Raw genomic sequence first — 15,008 nt, 5'->3', positions numbered from 1 at the left:
AGGGAGGTTGAGCTTGGATATCAGGAAAGGTTCTTCCCCAGAGGGTGCTGGCACTGCCCAGGCTCCCCAGGGAATGGCCCCGAGGCTGCCAGAGCTCCAGGAGAGTTTGGACAGCGCTGCCAGGGATGCCCAGGGTGGAATTGCTGGGGTGTCTGTGCAGGAACAGGGGCTGGAGCCCATGATCCCTGTGGGACCCTTCCCACTCAGGATATTCCAAATAGTGCATGGAGTCCCAAGAGTCTTTGTCTAAGAGCACCAGAAAGGTGATTACTGGAACATCCCCAAATTTTCTTGTTAAAATGGTTGCTGGAGCTGTTCATTCATTAGGGGCTTAATCTTTAAAACCATAATCCTTTATTCATTCATAGTCTGAAGGACTTCTCTGGTACTGAACTGGGCATGTACAGTAACTCATGTTCATTTCTTCCACATTCTCCCATCCCTGAGATCACCACGTGCAGGCTTTGTCTTTGAAGAGTGTCCTGAGGAGTGTTGGACTTGACTGGAGATGAAGGTGATAAATGAAGTCTTTATCATGAGCTTGCTGATGGGGACATTAAATCCATGAGATGTCCACCAAGTCTGCTGCTCTCTCATCTTTCGCATGAGGCACTGCTTTTGTGTTCTTCTGACTTTTTAATGTCTCATCTTCTGTTGTGACTGGAAGGCTTTATCAGCTAGGCTTGTAATTAGCAATTGCATCCTATTGTTAGGGATAAATATCCTAGATTTCATGGGAAATCTTTCCAAGATGGAATTCTTGTCATGATAAAGCTGAGCAAAATTGGAAATGGGGTGCAGAGGAGCAGGGGGAAAAAAGAAGGATGAAAGTTAATGAGTTTTTCTGTAAATAAAACAAGTGCACATTCTACATCTCATTAGAGATCAGACCAAAGGAGATTGCCAAAGTTACTGGAGGGTCCTTAGATCCATTTTTTCTTAGGCTCTTGCTGCTTGCTTTGTTCTGCCAACGTCTGGGAACGGAGTGTGCCGTGCAGAACATCCCATTGCTCACAAAAGGGCCGGGCCCCAAAAATAGCACATCCAGGAAGATCTTGTACTGCTGGTGGCTCCCAGATCTCCATTTCTCTTCAAGTGCCTGACCAAGGCTGTTCTCTCCCAGCTGGATGTCACTGAACGTTGTCAGTGGCATGTGTGAAGTGTTGGTGGTCTGCCTGTCTTACCTGGCATCTGCCTCTTACCCTTAACTTGGATTCTCAGAGAAATCTTCCTTACCTGGAAGCTTCCGGCAGAGATCTTACTCTTGCTGGACTTGACTGAAATGTGCAAGTTCCTATGAGAACACTTCCCAACTTCTTCCAAGTGTGGCTGTCCTTGGTACACTTGGAAAAACAAAAGCTTTTTGAACTGTAGCAGAAGCCAGGGCTCACACGGTGTTTGTGTTTCTGTGGTCATTCCTACAGTCCCACCTAATCCTGGTGCTTGCCTTAGATCTGTTTGGGTCTCTAGCATTTACAGGCTGCTCTGTTCCAGCAGTTGCTGAGGTGTCAGTGTACTTTCAATCCAGCCCACTCCAAAACAGCATTCTGAAATGTCCTGTAGGAAGGAAGTGGTTTGTCCATCACCATCAGCTCGTGGTGGATACTCGGCCTCACTGAAATGATCAAGCTGAGTCTGACAGTGCTGTGCTCAGGCTGGTTCTCTGGCTCTGCAGTCTTGGGGAGGCTCTTCCTAAGTTTCTCTTCACACTCCTCCCAGGTGTTGGGAGTCACTTGAAGCGAGACAGGTGGCACTTGCTGCCTGCCTTGGGTGACCTCAGGGTGTTCACCTGTTCATTTTGGAGCTCCGACGTGGCTTCCTGTCACCTCCCAGCCCTGGAGCCAACAAGTGCACTGGGATGGCAGCTCCCTGAAGCAGCTGCTCTTCTGTCCTTGTGAGCCTTCCCAGCTCTCTAGGTGTATCCCATCCTTTGTCTGAACTTCAGAAATCTCCACAAAACTGCCTTCAAATGACAACAGCGCTGTAGTAGGGGCCAGTTTTTTGGGCTGCTGTGGAGGAATCCATCAGGAAGGCAGGCTGCAGGAAGGACTCTTGGTTCATAAAGTTTCAGTGATCACTTTCAAAGGACTGAGCTCTTCACACTTAGGTCTCCTTGTACAGAATCAGGGGCTGCAGTTCCACACACATACCAAGTTTTTGGTTCTCAGGTCACATAAACAATCAGCAGATTTTCATAAGTGAAGTTCCTGAGACCGTCTTCAACAAAATAACCAGTCTTGGACACTTTTCTTCTTTTGAAATGGAAGCATCATCATTTGCATTTTCTTCTGAACATTTTTGGCACAGCCTGTTGGGTTTTGTTTTTTTTCTTCCTTTCACATGGATACACTTGGGCATGGAAATGAATGTGGAACTTGTGAGTTTGTTTCAGCTGAGCAGGGTTTAAAATCTGCTTAGACCATCTGATCAATCTTGTTAAGAGCACACAGTTCCAGAACAGCGTTCCCTTGTTAGAAAACTTTCAATTCTGGGAAGGAATGAGCTCAGTCTGTCATCATCTTGGATTTTAAGGGGAAATTTTGAAGGAGGCTCCTCCTAGCAGAAAATAGATGTTGAAGGATTGAATTGGCACGGGGTTGACTTGAGGAGGAAGGAAAGAACTGGTGGCTTGGGGGGGTTTCTGGCTGCATCTTGGGAGTCCAAGCCACCCTCAGGATCTGCAGGATCTGAGCCCTATGTCTCAATAAGGTTGTCCCTGGTGTCTGAAGAAAGTTGTCCACCAGCCACCTCTGTTCCCAGATCTGCTCCAGTGTGTCCTGGAGTGATAAGTAACCAATCCCTTCCTTCATTTGCAATATGGCATTTTCTGCTGTGTTACTGAAAACACAGAAAAGTTTCAGGAAAAGACAGGGGCTAAAAGTTATGAGAGAGAAACCTTGTGGCACCTCTGAACCCCGCTGATTCCTGAGGGTGCAGCAGAGCAGGGCCTGTGTTCCAGTGAGCAGCCAGCATGGCAGCAGCTTGTGTGGGAAGCAAGGCCATGGAGCACTTGTTGCCCTGTTCCCAACCCCAGGTTACAAGACAGATCCATGAGCATGAGCAGGAGAACGAGCTGCGGGAACAGATGTCAGGATATAAGCGGATGCGGCGCCAGCACCAGAAGCAGCTGATCGCCCTGGAGAACAAGTTGAAGGCCGAGATGGACGAGCACCGCCTCAAGCTGCAGAAGGAGGTGGAGACACACGCCAACAACTCGTCCATTGAGCTGGAGAAGCTGGCCAAGAAGCAAGTGGCTGTGATGGAGAAGGAGGTGAGTGCAGGGAGCTGAGGGTCTGAGGGACAGGACAATCCAGGTCTCCAGGGGGGGCTGTGGGAGTTGCTGCTCAAACACGTGGTCTGAGGTGCAGAATGAGAGGACAGGCTTAAGCTGTGCCAAGGGAAATTTAGGTTGGATATTAGGAAAAAGTTTTTTACAGAAAGGGTGATAAAGTACTGGAATGATCTGCCCAGGGAGGTGGTGGAGTCACCATCCCTGGATGTGTTGAAAAAAGGATTGGATGTGGTACTCAGTGGGGTGTTAGGGCATGGATTAGACTGGATGATTTTGAAGATCTCTTCCATGCTGGTGATTCTGCGACCTTGTGCCCCTGGTGAAGCAGCCTTGAGTCATCTTTCTGGCTGATGGGCACTCTGTTGGCATCCACCAGTGCCACAGCTGCAGAAAAGGGGCTGTGGGGACCTTGGTGGGAGCTTTACCTCAGCTGAGGGGGTGACAGAACTGTCACTCAGTCTGTGAACAGCACGTTAATCCACATAATAAAGTGGTGTGGTTGTGCCCTCTGGGGTGGCTTTGGTGGGGAGATGAGAAGCACAGGGAGGCCCTCAGACTTACCTGAGCATTTTCTGTGCAAGCAGCTTTCCTGTGGCTGAGTACTCATGGCTTTGTCTAGCACAGTCACCAAAATGACTGACCAAGAACCACAACACTGATTTGTGCTGGGTTCTGCACCTGCTCACTCACCTTTTTGTTATTTTTTTGTTATTTTTTTCCTCTCTCTGTACATTGCAGGCAAAGGCAGCTGCAGCAGATGAAAAGAAATTCCAGCAACAGATTTTGGCTCAGCAAAAGAAAGACCTGGCGACCTTTTTAGAAAGTCAGAAGAAACAATACAAGCTTTGCAAGGAAAAGATTAAAGAGGCAAGAAACCCTCATTTTTAGGGCTGAAGGGGTGTGGAATGAACACAAACCAGTCTTTCCTTTTGATAAACCTTTTCCTTTTGATAGACCTGGGCCGGCCCAGGGGTTTAAGGGATATTGTCAGGCTTGGAAGCAAATTTGGATTCTCAGCAAGTGAATTTTCAGGAACTGGGAGCATCTGGCAGCATTTCCAGAACAATTTGTGAGGGTGGCTACAGGTGCCTTCACAATTTGCTGTAGAGCAGAATCTTTGAAACCAAGGGTGATGAGGGAAAATGGGACTTCACAGTGAGTTCTTCCCCTTTCTCCTCATCTTTTTTTTTTTTTCAAGTAATCAGAGCAGCCATTCAATGTCCCTTGACTAAAAGCCCTGTGATCACTTACATAAATTAGGAAGAGAAGTAACTTCATATGTAGCTTATCTGTGTCAAAATGCATTATTTAAATAGTGTCTCCACCATATTGCAAAAATAATTTGTTGTCAAGGCAAAGGTCAGAAAATGATTATCAAAGAGCTTGGTGGCCACTTCTCCTACTCTCAGTCCTGGTACAGCTGTAGGGGCAGCAGGGCTGTGCATGGCCAGGTGATAGGTCTGGTTCTGTTGGTTTTGTAGTAGGATTTTGGTGTCCTTCCATGAACTGAATGGCAGAGGAGGAGCCAGGAAGGTCCCCCAGGTCCTGTGTCACTGTGGTGCTAAGGGAAGCCTTGTTTTGACCCTGCAGGAAATGAATGAGGACCACAGCACGCCCAAGAAAGAGAAGCAAGAAAGGATATCCAAACACAAAGAGAACCTGCAGCACACACAGGCTGAAGAGGAGGCCCAGCTTCTCAGCCAGCAGAGACTCTACTACGACAAAAACTGCCGTTTCTTCAAGAGAAAAACGATGATCAAGAGGCACGAGATGGAGCAGCAGAACATTCGGGAAGTATGGCACTCCTCACTTCCTTTCCCAGAGTTTCCTTAACCTTCTTAGCTTTGTGTCTTGGCTGAAATTATGTCTTCATGTTTCTAGCTGCTAAATAGAGCTGAGAAAAATGTAAGGAAGTTTTAGGAAATGGTTTTCCATGCAGCTGGGGCTGCTTTGATCAGTTGAGGGATGGCAGTGTTGACTGCAGACAGAAACACCCTGTGGGCCCCTCCTCTGGGCCTGATGCTTCATCCCAGTTCCTGAGTGTTGGGTTTGGGGGTTCTGCCCCAGTCTGGGCTGTGGGGAGGGTCAGGGAGAGCTGTGGGGTGGGGATATGTGGGATGTCAAGGAACAGCTTTTCACATCCTGCTTCCCCTCGTTGGTTTTTGCCCCTTGCCTCAAGGCTGCCGGTGGTCAAACACCACTTTGGAGAAAGAATTTCCACTTGGAGATGTTCCCTGTGGCCATCACTGTGGTATCTGAGTTCTTCATTGATGTTATTTTTGGATAAAAACTGTCAGATGAAGAGGGTGTTTTAGTGAAAACTGAGTGAAGAGTGGTCAAAAGTTTCCAGTTGTGCTTGGCCTGCTACCCTCAGGTTTTCCAGTATATTTTGTACTTGTTCAGAGCTTTGCTGCCCTTGGGTCCAAATGTGCCTGGAGCTGCTAAGCTGCTTTGCTGAGATCCAGGTATCTCAACCCAGGCACCCTGAAAACAATTGACTCCAAAAATTCAGATCTGAGCACCTTTATTAGGTCATGTCAGCTCTGTGGCAGGGATGAGAGAGTTGGGTTACCTAGCATGGCATTTAACCAGGAACACACCTCTGACCTCCTGCATTTAAGCTCTTATGAGAGACTGAACTTTCAGAATGGTCTGAGTTTTTATTCCCTGAAAATGACATCCCTACTAATTCAAATGGGCCAGTACTAACTTAACTACCTGGATCACCTGAAGTAAATAACACTTCCAAAATGTGTTTTCCATATTTTAACTAACCATGGATGTTGTTTGTGTGCAAATGGGAAAGTGTTTGAGGGAAGTGGAAGGACAGTGTGTGATTATGCTGTATGAACTGAAATCAGGTGTGGAATGGGCATGGGAGAGGTTGGCTGAGCTGTCCTGGGATGAAGGCACACGTGCCACAGCTCCCTCCTGCCTGCTCAGTGCCCCACATGCCTTTGTGCCTGTGGGAAGGCATTTTGGCACACCAGTAATTTTGTGATGTAATTTTAAATCTTGGCTGTCAGGGGTCGAGTTTTGCTGAAGTGTAAACACGTGCTACACCCTTAGGGCCAAGAGGGCAGAGGGAAACCCTGGCCTTGTTTCCTTCCCCATCCTCTCAGCTCAAACCGGTGCTGGGTGTAGCAGCCACAGGGGCTGAGGTTTGCAGGTGCTCCTGCTGAGAGTTACAACAGGATTAGCACGTGTGAGCAGCAGCTCAGAATAATTACCTGGTTTTGCTTCTCCTGCAGAAACTGGTGAGGCTGAGGCAGCACTGGGCTCTCCCGTGCTGGGCACGGTGTGGGTGGGGCAGCCCTGCTGTGCTGATGCAGCACAGCGCTGAGGCTGTAACCTGAGATCAGGGATGCACCTGCAGCTCCCTGAGGGGGAACAGCTGGAGGCAGTTCCGTGCTGCACAGCGTGGCTGACACCTCGAGACACAGATCCTGGCAGGAATCAGGGAGGGAACTGGTGTCTTCCCCTTCCTGGGCTCGGAGAAGGTAGCCCTGGACTGTGGACACCCTGTGCAGGAGCTCTTGGTGAACACTGCACAACCCCCTGAGCCTCGGGCTCCAGCCTCATTTTAAAAACCTGCTGCACCTTGGGCCAAATCCCACCTGGGCAGTTCATTTTCTCACCTGAGGTGGTGTTAGAGCCATTCACCTCTGCTTTGGCCACTCTAGTGCAGGTGATGGGGAGGGGAGCTCATTCCCAGCACCCACCAGGGGCACAGGGAAATTTAAAGCAGACAGGAGCCTCGATTCTGTCACCCCAGCCCTGAGCACCCTGGGATGTGTTCATTGAAAGCTGCTGAGAGTTTCTGCAGGCACAGAGGGCTTGTGTGGGGTCCTGGCTCCCTGAAGAGTTGAAGGTTTTCTGGGGAGGGAGGGAGGGATGGAGGGAGGGATGGATGATGGATGGATGGATAAGGGAGGGAGGGAGGGATGGATGGATGGATGGAGGGATGATGGATGGGTGGAGGGATGGATGGATGGAGGGATGATGGATGGGTGGAGGGATGGATGGATGGAGGGATGATGGATGGGTGGAGGGATGGATGGATGGTCGGTCATTAGGTGGTCACTCTAAGCATCCCCATGGTGCTGCTGGGTTTGTGTTTCCCTGTGACACGTGGAGTCCCTCTGTTGTATAGAGCAGTGAGCAGGAGGCTCAGCCTGGTGAGCTGGGCCCGGGATTCCCGCGCTGAGCCGTGTGTGTGTGCGCAGGAGCTGAACAAGAAGCGGACGCAGAAGGAGATGGAGCACGCGATGCTGATCCGGCACGACGAGTCCACGCGGGAGCTGGAGTACCGGCAGCTGCACACGCTGCAGAAGCTGCGCATGGACCTCATCCGGCTGCAGCACCAGACTGAGCTCGAGAACCAGCTGGAATACAACAAGCGGCGCGAGCGGGAGCTGCACAGGAAGCATTTCATGGAGCTCCGGCAGCAACCAAAGAATCTGAAGGTGCTGCAAGCTTTCCTTCCTCCTCCTCCTCCTCCTCCAGCCTCTGTCCTCCTGTCTGTGCCTCCTCCACACAGCCCCTGTGCTGTGGGACCGCTGCTCTCCACACCCTGTGCTCTCCCTTGCACCCCCGCTTCGCACAGGGCAGCTCTGGCTAAGGGCAGCTGTGGGCTGGGATAGCCCAGAGCTCACAGAGGGTTTTTAAAGTGCTGTGCTAATTGAAGCTATTAAGTAAAATAGTCTAGTCCTAAGCAAAGTGTTACAGAACTTGTTTCTGATGAGCTGTGTGTTGTTCAGGCCCTTGCTGGTGTCAGCTTAGAATGATGAGGAGAGGGGTTGGGTGGTGCTTTCAGAGTCCAGAGAGTGCACAGAGCGCTCTCAGTGAGCTCTGTGCACACCCCCAGTGTCCTTATAGACCTCTGAGACATGTTCCTTCTCCCACTGTCACAGAATCACGGAATATCCTGAGTGGGAAGGGCTCCACAGGGATCATGGGCTCCAGCCCCTGTTCCTGCACAGACACCCCAGCATTTCCACCCTGGGCATCCCTGGCAGCGCTGTCCAAACACTCCTGGAGCTCTGGCAGCCTCGGGGCCATTCCCTGGGGAGCCTGGGCAGTGCCAGCACCCTCTGGGGAAGAGTATTTATTTTCCTGATAGCCAACCTCAGTCTCCCTGGTTGGCACAGCTCCAGCCTTTCCCTGTGGTCACTGGTCACCAGAGGGAAGGGATGTTGCTGTCACTGTCACACCCTTGCTAGTTCTCAGATCTGTAGCCTCCACATAGTGCAAGGTTGAGGTCAGGATGTGGAAGGGGAATGATGCTGTGAAAAGCAAATGTGTTTTGGGAGGCAGGTGATGGGCTGGGTGATCTGCAGGAAGCAGGGGCAGAGGATGGAAGTGCCCTGGGCTGAGGAGGGCTCAGTGGGTGCTGTTCCTGGCCAGGCTGCAGCAGGGCCTGAGCTGGAGGTTAATCCCTGTGGGAAGCTGTGGTTCCCACAACCCCACCCATGTGGACGTACCACAACCTCTCCGTTCCCAAAGCCTTCGCTCTTCACGTCGTTCCTTCCTTGGCAGGCTATGGAAATGCAGATCAAAAAGCAGTTCCAGGACACATGCAAAGTGCAAACTAAGCAGTACAAAGCACTGAAGAATCACCAGCTGGAAGTAACTCCAAAGAGTGAGCACAAGACAATTCTGAAGAGCCTGAAGGACGAGCAGACACGGAAGCTCGCCATCCTGGCCGAGCAGTACGAGCAGAGCATCAATGAGATGATGGCCTCGCAGGCGGTATGTGCAGGGGGTTTGGGGAGTTCTGGGGCCTGGCATTACCCTGGGGGGAGTTCTCCAGCCCCTGGTTACAAAAACTGTTCAAATAACACATCAGGTGGAACTTTTCCTCTTGGAGTAAGTGAGCTGTGCAACATTCGTCCTTCCCCTGCTCCTCTCGCGTGCTGGGGTTAGGACTGGATCTCTGAGGCTCTGCCTCAGTGTGAGCAGAGCTGCTGTTGATGAAGCCTTTCCTGCTTTCTCCCTCTGCCACCAACACCAGCAGCTTTGGGAAGAGTCATGTGTGACTTGTGTGGGAGCAGAGGAATTCCCAGCAGGGATCTGAGTGTTGTTTTCCCGATGCTCTCGCAGCTCCGGCTGGACGAGGCCCAGGAAGCAGAATGCCAAGCCCTGAGACTGCAGCTCCAGCAGGAGATGGAGCTGCTCAACGCGTACCAGAGCAAAATTAAGATGCAGACAGAAGCACAGCACGAAAGGGAGCTCCAGAAGCTGGAGCAGCGGGTGTCGCTGCGCAGGGCACACCTGGAACAGAAGGTAGGTTGCAGAGGGGTCTGGGCAGGCGGGCAGGGGGGCTGTGCTGGCCGTGCTGACTGTGCTCCTTGCAGATCGAAGAGGAGCTCGCCGCCCTCCAGAAGGAACGCAGCGAGAGGATCAAGTTTCTGTTGGAAAGGCAGGAGCGAGAGATTGAGACATTTGACATGGAGAGCCTGCGGATGGGCTTTGGGAATTTGGTCACATTAGAATATCCCAAGGAGGACTATAGATGAGGTTAAATTTCTTTGCCATTTAAAAAAAAAAAAACAAAACAAAACCACAAAAAGCAAACAAAGTAAGGATAAAACTTGCAAACCCAACATTCCCCATGTTGACGGGCGTGCTCTCTCTCTTTCTGTCTCTCTTACTGACATCGTGTCGGACCAGTGCCTGTATATTCTTATCCATCAGGGGCCCCTTTCCCCCGTCACGTCCCGGTGCAGGACAGCTCCTGGCAGTCTTTTCATAGTATGTCACAGTATTGATGTCTCTGTGCAATGATTAAAAATGTTTCAGTGAAAACTTTGGAGACAATTTTAATGGAGAAAAAAAAAAAAGAAAAAAAAAAAACCACCAAGTGGATGTATGTTGCTTCTGAGCAATCATTCATTTTACCACCAATCAATGAAAGTACAAGCAAAAAAATATTAATAATTAAAAGATATCTACGATCCCAGGGGGAGAGAGACTGAATCCGCAGCCTTACCTTAACTAGCTGCTGCATAATTTTATTTTATTTTTATTTTTTTGGTATTTATTCATCAGGAATAATTAAATAATAAAAAAAAAATTTTATTAAAGATTGAAAAAAAAATTTGATACATTTTACAGAAAAAAAAAAAAGAACTTAATCGTGCTGTACATATCAGTGGTGACATATTATTACTTTTTTGGGGGTGGGGAGGGGCGGGCGACGACGTGGTGATTTTTAGGAGAACCATGCCAGGGGCAGCAGGGACGAGCCCTGGCCCCTGGGCATATTCTTGATTGTATCATAAATCATTTTCTGCTGTCGCAGAGAATGTGAATACACTTAAATGAGCCCACAGGATCCCAGTAGCACAAATTGGGCTTTGTCAAATCGTGTATTTTGTGTATAGAAGGAATTTAAGGAGAGCTTTTACTTATTTTCATATTGTATTTTAACTGTTTCTCTGATCAAGAATTTTTTTACTTCTTTCCCCCCCGTCCCTCCCTGCTCCAGCCACCCCCCCACTCTCCAGTTCCGTTCAGGAGCTCAACACTGTCTGTTAGATCATCCCAGCCCTTTTCAGTTTTATTTTTATTTGTTTTTTGGGGTTTTTGTTTTGTTTTGTTTTGTTCCTCCCCCCCCCCAAGTCCACCCCCAACCCCATGATCTTGGTCATAAATATTGCATTATTCACACTTTCAAACTGTGTATTTTCTTACAATAAAAAGAGGAAAAAAAAAGGCTTTACTTCTTTTGCATGCACTTTAAAAAAAAAACCAACAAAAAAAAAGGACAAAAAAACCAACAAAACAACAAAAACATTTTTCAGGTTCCAGGGAAGAGCATGAATAACTGTCAGAGCTTTTAATTATATTTGTAAATAAAAGTGTTCATCACAATGCCTGGCTGTGTCATTGTGGGAGGGGTGGCTCGTGGCCCAGCACAGGTGCAGGGAGGGGACATTATTCCACAGGTGTCCCATTCCACAGGTGTCCCTCAGGAACCTCAGGGCGTCGTTTCCTCACACTGGAGGTTTTTCAAATGCATTTTTTACATCTTTCTCCCAGCCTGAGCAGTCCCAGGATGGATCAGCCTTGTGAGCACTGCTCCAACCTTAACTCTGCTGGGCCTTGGTCTGGAGGAGCTGGAGGTGTTTCCCTGGAAAAACATTGATCCCGTTGAAATGGTTTAACTGCTGGGCTGATGAAACTGCCCTGGGGGAGCAGCATCCACCTGAGTTCTCTGGAATCCCCAGTTTTCACAGGGATGCTGCTCATTCCTGTCTGTCAGACCACGTCACTGCAGAGCTTTGATACAGCAGCTTGAAAAAACAGGGAAGGCTCCTGATTCCATGAAGTTGAAATGCATTGGCTTCTCCTTTTTTACCTTTTTATAGCCGTCAGGTTCAGCCAAAGGCTCATTTCTGCTCCAGGCACTTGGGCAGCATCCCCAGGCCTCACTGCAAAGCTTCTGGAGGAGCAGGAAACACCTGGGACCTGCAGCTGGGCTGGGAAGTGGCTTCAGGTCAGTAAAGCTGGTGGTGCCCAGACTGACTGCTGGGGTGTCAGAGCTGCTGTGGTGACTCCTCTGGAGGGAAGGAGCCTTCACGGGTCTGGGAATATGGGGAGATTCCTTGGGAAGGAGCTAAGGGTGGGAATGTTTTTAACACAGATATGATGGCTTTGAGCTGTGTCCCTCCAGCATCAGTGAGTCCCAGGAGAGCTGCAGGCACAGTGTCCAGCCCCACCCCAGGAACACACCACCACCCCACTGCTCCTTGAGCACTGCCCTCGTCCCCCAAGAAGACAACCAAGCACACCAAGTACCTCGGGAAGCTTTTAATTGCACTGTGAGCACAGGGCAGGTCACCACAGGACTGAACAAAACAAAGTGGTCTCAGCTTTGAGTGGCAGCAGAGAACAGAAGGAAGTGTTCTAGGCCAGCTCCTGCCTCCCCCCAGAGCTGCACCTTCACTACTGTAGTGGTGATGTGGAGGCACTGGCCAAAGGTAGAAGGGGGAAAGAAAACAAAAGGGGAGGAAGTTTCCCTTTGACTGCCCTTTCCTCTCTTGGTAAAGGGAGTCTCCACAGCCAGCACTCACCCCAAAGTGGTTGTGTACCCACAGCCCTGCCACCTCAAGCCCTCCCAAGACAGCAGAGACCCCCTGAATTGACTCTACTTCACAAAGGCTTTTGATTCCCTTAAGCAGGTCAGTCTGGAGGGAGCAGCCCTTCCAGGGACACCCATCAGCAGCTCTCTAGCTAGGATCCCACGGGCACCAGCACAGGCCTGGACACAGCAGGGACAGCGACAGAGCGACATTTCCAGCGGTCAGAGCGGGACAGTTGGGTTCAACTCATTAACAAAACAGAACTACAGCGCTGTGCCAGCCCCACCCACGGGTGCTGCAGTGCCCCACGGGCCCCGGCCCTACTTCCCCGAGAGCTGCTCGTACAGCTTGGGCACGTAGTCATCCCACTCAGCCTGGTAGCAGGTGCCCGCCACCGGCGCCCCCAGCCCGTACTTGCTGCGGAAGGCGGCCACCTTGAACTTGCCGCGCTTGTCCCCGGAGCGGTTGGACAGGACGGGCTCGTTGCAGGCCAGCTGCTGGGGCTGCTCGTACACCAGCCACACGTAGCGGTGCAGCCCTGCGGGGAGGGACAGCGTCACCACCTGCGCCCCCAGCTGATCCCCGCAGCTGGACAAGGATGATGAGCTTAGGGAAGGATAGGCTTGATCCCTGCTCCTGCAGGCTTCCCTCCCCACCCCTCTGCACTGGGTGTGATCTGTGCAGCACCACGGAGGAATTGCTGCAGGTACCGACCTGTTCCCTTGGGAGGACCGGAGCCAACGTAATCCGACAGCACGGTCCCGCTGCCCACATTGTTGCCTTTCATGTTGGTCACCAGGAAGTGATGCCACTCCCTGAAAGGAGAGGGTGAAGAACAATCAAACTGGCAGAGCCACAGATAACAAGACCCTTTATCACTCCAAGCTGCTGCTTCTTCCATGAGGCTGCCAGCATGGGGTAAACAAACAGCTGCCACTCCTGGTTTGTAAAACCCAAACAGCACCAGTCCCAGAGCAGGCACTGCTTCGTTGGGATACACAGCCTGCCAAAACCAGCTCCATGTGGCTGCAGGAAACCCAGAGCCTGACCTCTGAGAGTGGGTATTCCACACACTGCTGAGGCTGACTTGAGGAAGGTGAGCTGGTCCCAGATTTAAGATTCTGCCACCAACAAGACCTAATTCCAACTCACATATGTGCTAAATTAGAGCAAGCAGTAAATGCTGTCCTGCTCCAGCTACAACACATCTTTGAATACCCCTAATAAGAGCAGCTGCTCCTCCCCATGCTGTCCCTGGCTCAAGGAGAGATGCAAGGACACAATTTCTGTGACGAGCCACAGCCCCACAGCTGCACCTTAGGCAGAACACAGTCCTACCTCCTCCTTAAGCCTCTGCTCAGCCCAGGAGAGATGCTCCTTTTTTCCCCACACAAGACACAGAGCTGTCCATCCCCATTACCTGAACTTCGGGTCCTTCCGACTGGGCGCATCAGGGTCTGTCAGAACCAGGGTGTAAAGCTTCTGGGGATCGCAGCCGTCCCACTCGATGCTGGTGGGGCGATGCTGGACCTGCAGGGGTAACCGCGTTAGCACCGGCCCCGCTGTCAGCGCCAGCCACTGCCCTGCACACAGGGCCAGCATGACCTGCGCTGCCAGCGACACCCCACGGGTTCAAGGCCATTCGTGCCAGCTCGCCCTGGCTGTGAGAGCCACGGGCCTTCTCCCCTGCCCCCAAAGCTCAGCTCCTCTCTCTGCCCCCGCACCGGGTGAAGCTGCGGCGGCAGCTGCCGGAGCGACAGCGCAAGAGGCCCGACCGCATCCCGCCATTTTGCCGCGCCAAGCCCCGCGCGCAGGGCCGGGCGCTGCTCACCTGAGTGGGCGTGAGCACCTTGCCCAGCTCGTCGATCTCCACGGAGCCATACTTGACCCTCAGTGGGTGCGCCGGCTTCTGCTCCACCTCGGCGAGGCTCAGCGGCCCGTCCCATTTCGCCAGGTCCACCGGCATGGCGACGCTTGCGGCTGCGGCGGCGGCTCGGGGCTGCCTCTCTCTCCGTACCCCTCGGCGGAGGCACCGCCCCGCTCCGCTCCCATTGGTGGAGACGCCGCTATGCTCCGCTCCCATTGGTGGAGACGCCGCTATGCTCCTCTCCCATTGGCCGAGACGCACCGCTGGCCTCCCCTGCGCCAGCACTATGGCGCCCCCAGGCGGAGCCGAGGGGGGCCGGCCGAGCTCCGGTTACCTGGGCCAGCACTGTCGCCCCTACCGCCCCTACCTAATTAGGTTAATTAATAATTCATGTGTCAGGGCCCAGTGGGGCAGCCCTGTGGGTCTCGGCGCTCTGCTTCACGCGCGCCTTGGTGCTTGCAAGCTGCCGTGTGTAAGGTGTCCTGGAGAAACCCGAGGATAGTTGCGTGGTTACGGCTCTTGCTGGGGGTCGCACAGAGGAATAAACCTTTATCTCTGCTCTTCCCGCTGCGCTGCTTGTGGGGTGTCTCTAAGTGGGTGGGTTAGAGCAGCTCTCTGGACGTGGGGGTCACCACTCAGGGGACACCGTTCAGGCGACAGCGCTCTCCTCAAGCGGTGTCAAGCGCTCCCGATCCATGGGCGGCGCCGGCCCCGCTCTGCCCCACACGGCCGAGGGGGAGTGAGGTGACCCCAAGATGGCGGG

The 15,008-nt window shown here is 51.8% G+C and overlaps 2 protein-coding genes across 6 annotated transcripts in view; one reads left to right on the top strand and one right to left on the bottom strand.

Moving 5' to 3' along the window:
* The window catches only part of TAOK3 (TAO kinase 3), a 73,892-nt gene extending 62,844 nt beyond the window's left edge, over positions 1-11,048 (top strand). For 4 of the 5 annotated variants that reach the window (XM_033518057.1, XM_033518053.1, XM_033518055.1 and 1 more), the window contains 7 exons: positions 3,035-3,271; positions 4,031-4,159; positions 4,883-5,086; positions 7,519-7,758; positions 8,831-9,043; positions 9,395-9,577; positions 9,649-11,048. In XM_033518057.1, the coding sequence (XP_033373948.1) occupies positions 3,035-3,271; positions 4,031-4,159; positions 4,883-5,086; positions 7,519-7,758; positions 8,831-9,043; positions 9,395-9,577; positions 9,649-9,810 (1,368 nt within the window). In that variant the 3' untranslated portion in view covers positions 9,811-11,048. The remainder of the gene's footprint in view (positions 1-3,034; positions 3,272-4,030; positions 4,160-4,882; positions 5,087-7,518; positions 7,759-8,830; positions 9,044-9,394; positions 9,578-9,648) is intronic. The other variant, XM_033518056.1, reaches the window with a different exon arrangement.
* A 1,043-nt stretch (positions 11,049-12,091) lies between these two features.
* PEBP1 (phosphatidylethanolamine binding protein 1) lies at positions 12,092-14,402 on the bottom strand. The gene is made up of 4 exons (XM_015643793.3): positions 14,210-14,402; positions 13,799-13,908; positions 13,093-13,193; positions 12,092-12,916 (listed from the first exon to the last, which is right to left on the bottom strand). Exons 1-4 carry the CDS (start codon positions 14,342-14,344, stop codon positions 12,699-12,701), a joined length of 564 nt encoding a protein of 187 aa, XP_015499279.1. The 5' UTR covers positions 14,345-14,402; the 3' UTR covers positions 12,092-12,698.
* Between the last annotated feature and the right edge of the window lie 606 nt (positions 14,403-15,008).

This window comes from Parus major, chromosome 15, assembly GCF_001522545.3.
Source record: "Parus major isolate Abel chromosome 15, Parus_major1.1, whole genome shotgun sequence".
Classification (NCBI taxonomy): Eukaryota; Metazoa; Chordata; class Aves; order Passeriformes; family Paridae; genus Parus; species Parus major.
The sequence above is the reverse complement of the archived record's forward strand: the minus strand, read 5'-3'. Positions and strand labels throughout refer to the sequence as shown.

Bases quoted from the DNA above. Each gene is read 5' to 3' on its own strand.
- PEBP1 (XM_015643793.3), bottom strand. From the start codon at position 14,344: ATGCCGGTGGACCTGGCGAAATGGGACGGGCCGCTGAGCCTCGCCGAG. The intron at 13,194-13,798 runs GTAATGGGGATG...CTCTCCTTTCAG, and splicing joins CGGAAGGACCCGAAGTTCAG to GGAGTGGCATCACTTCCTGG. The intron at 12,917-13,092 runs GTCGGTACCTGC...CCCTCCCCGCAG, and splicing joins CGGTCCTCCCAAGGGAACAG to GGCTGCACCGCTACGTGTGG.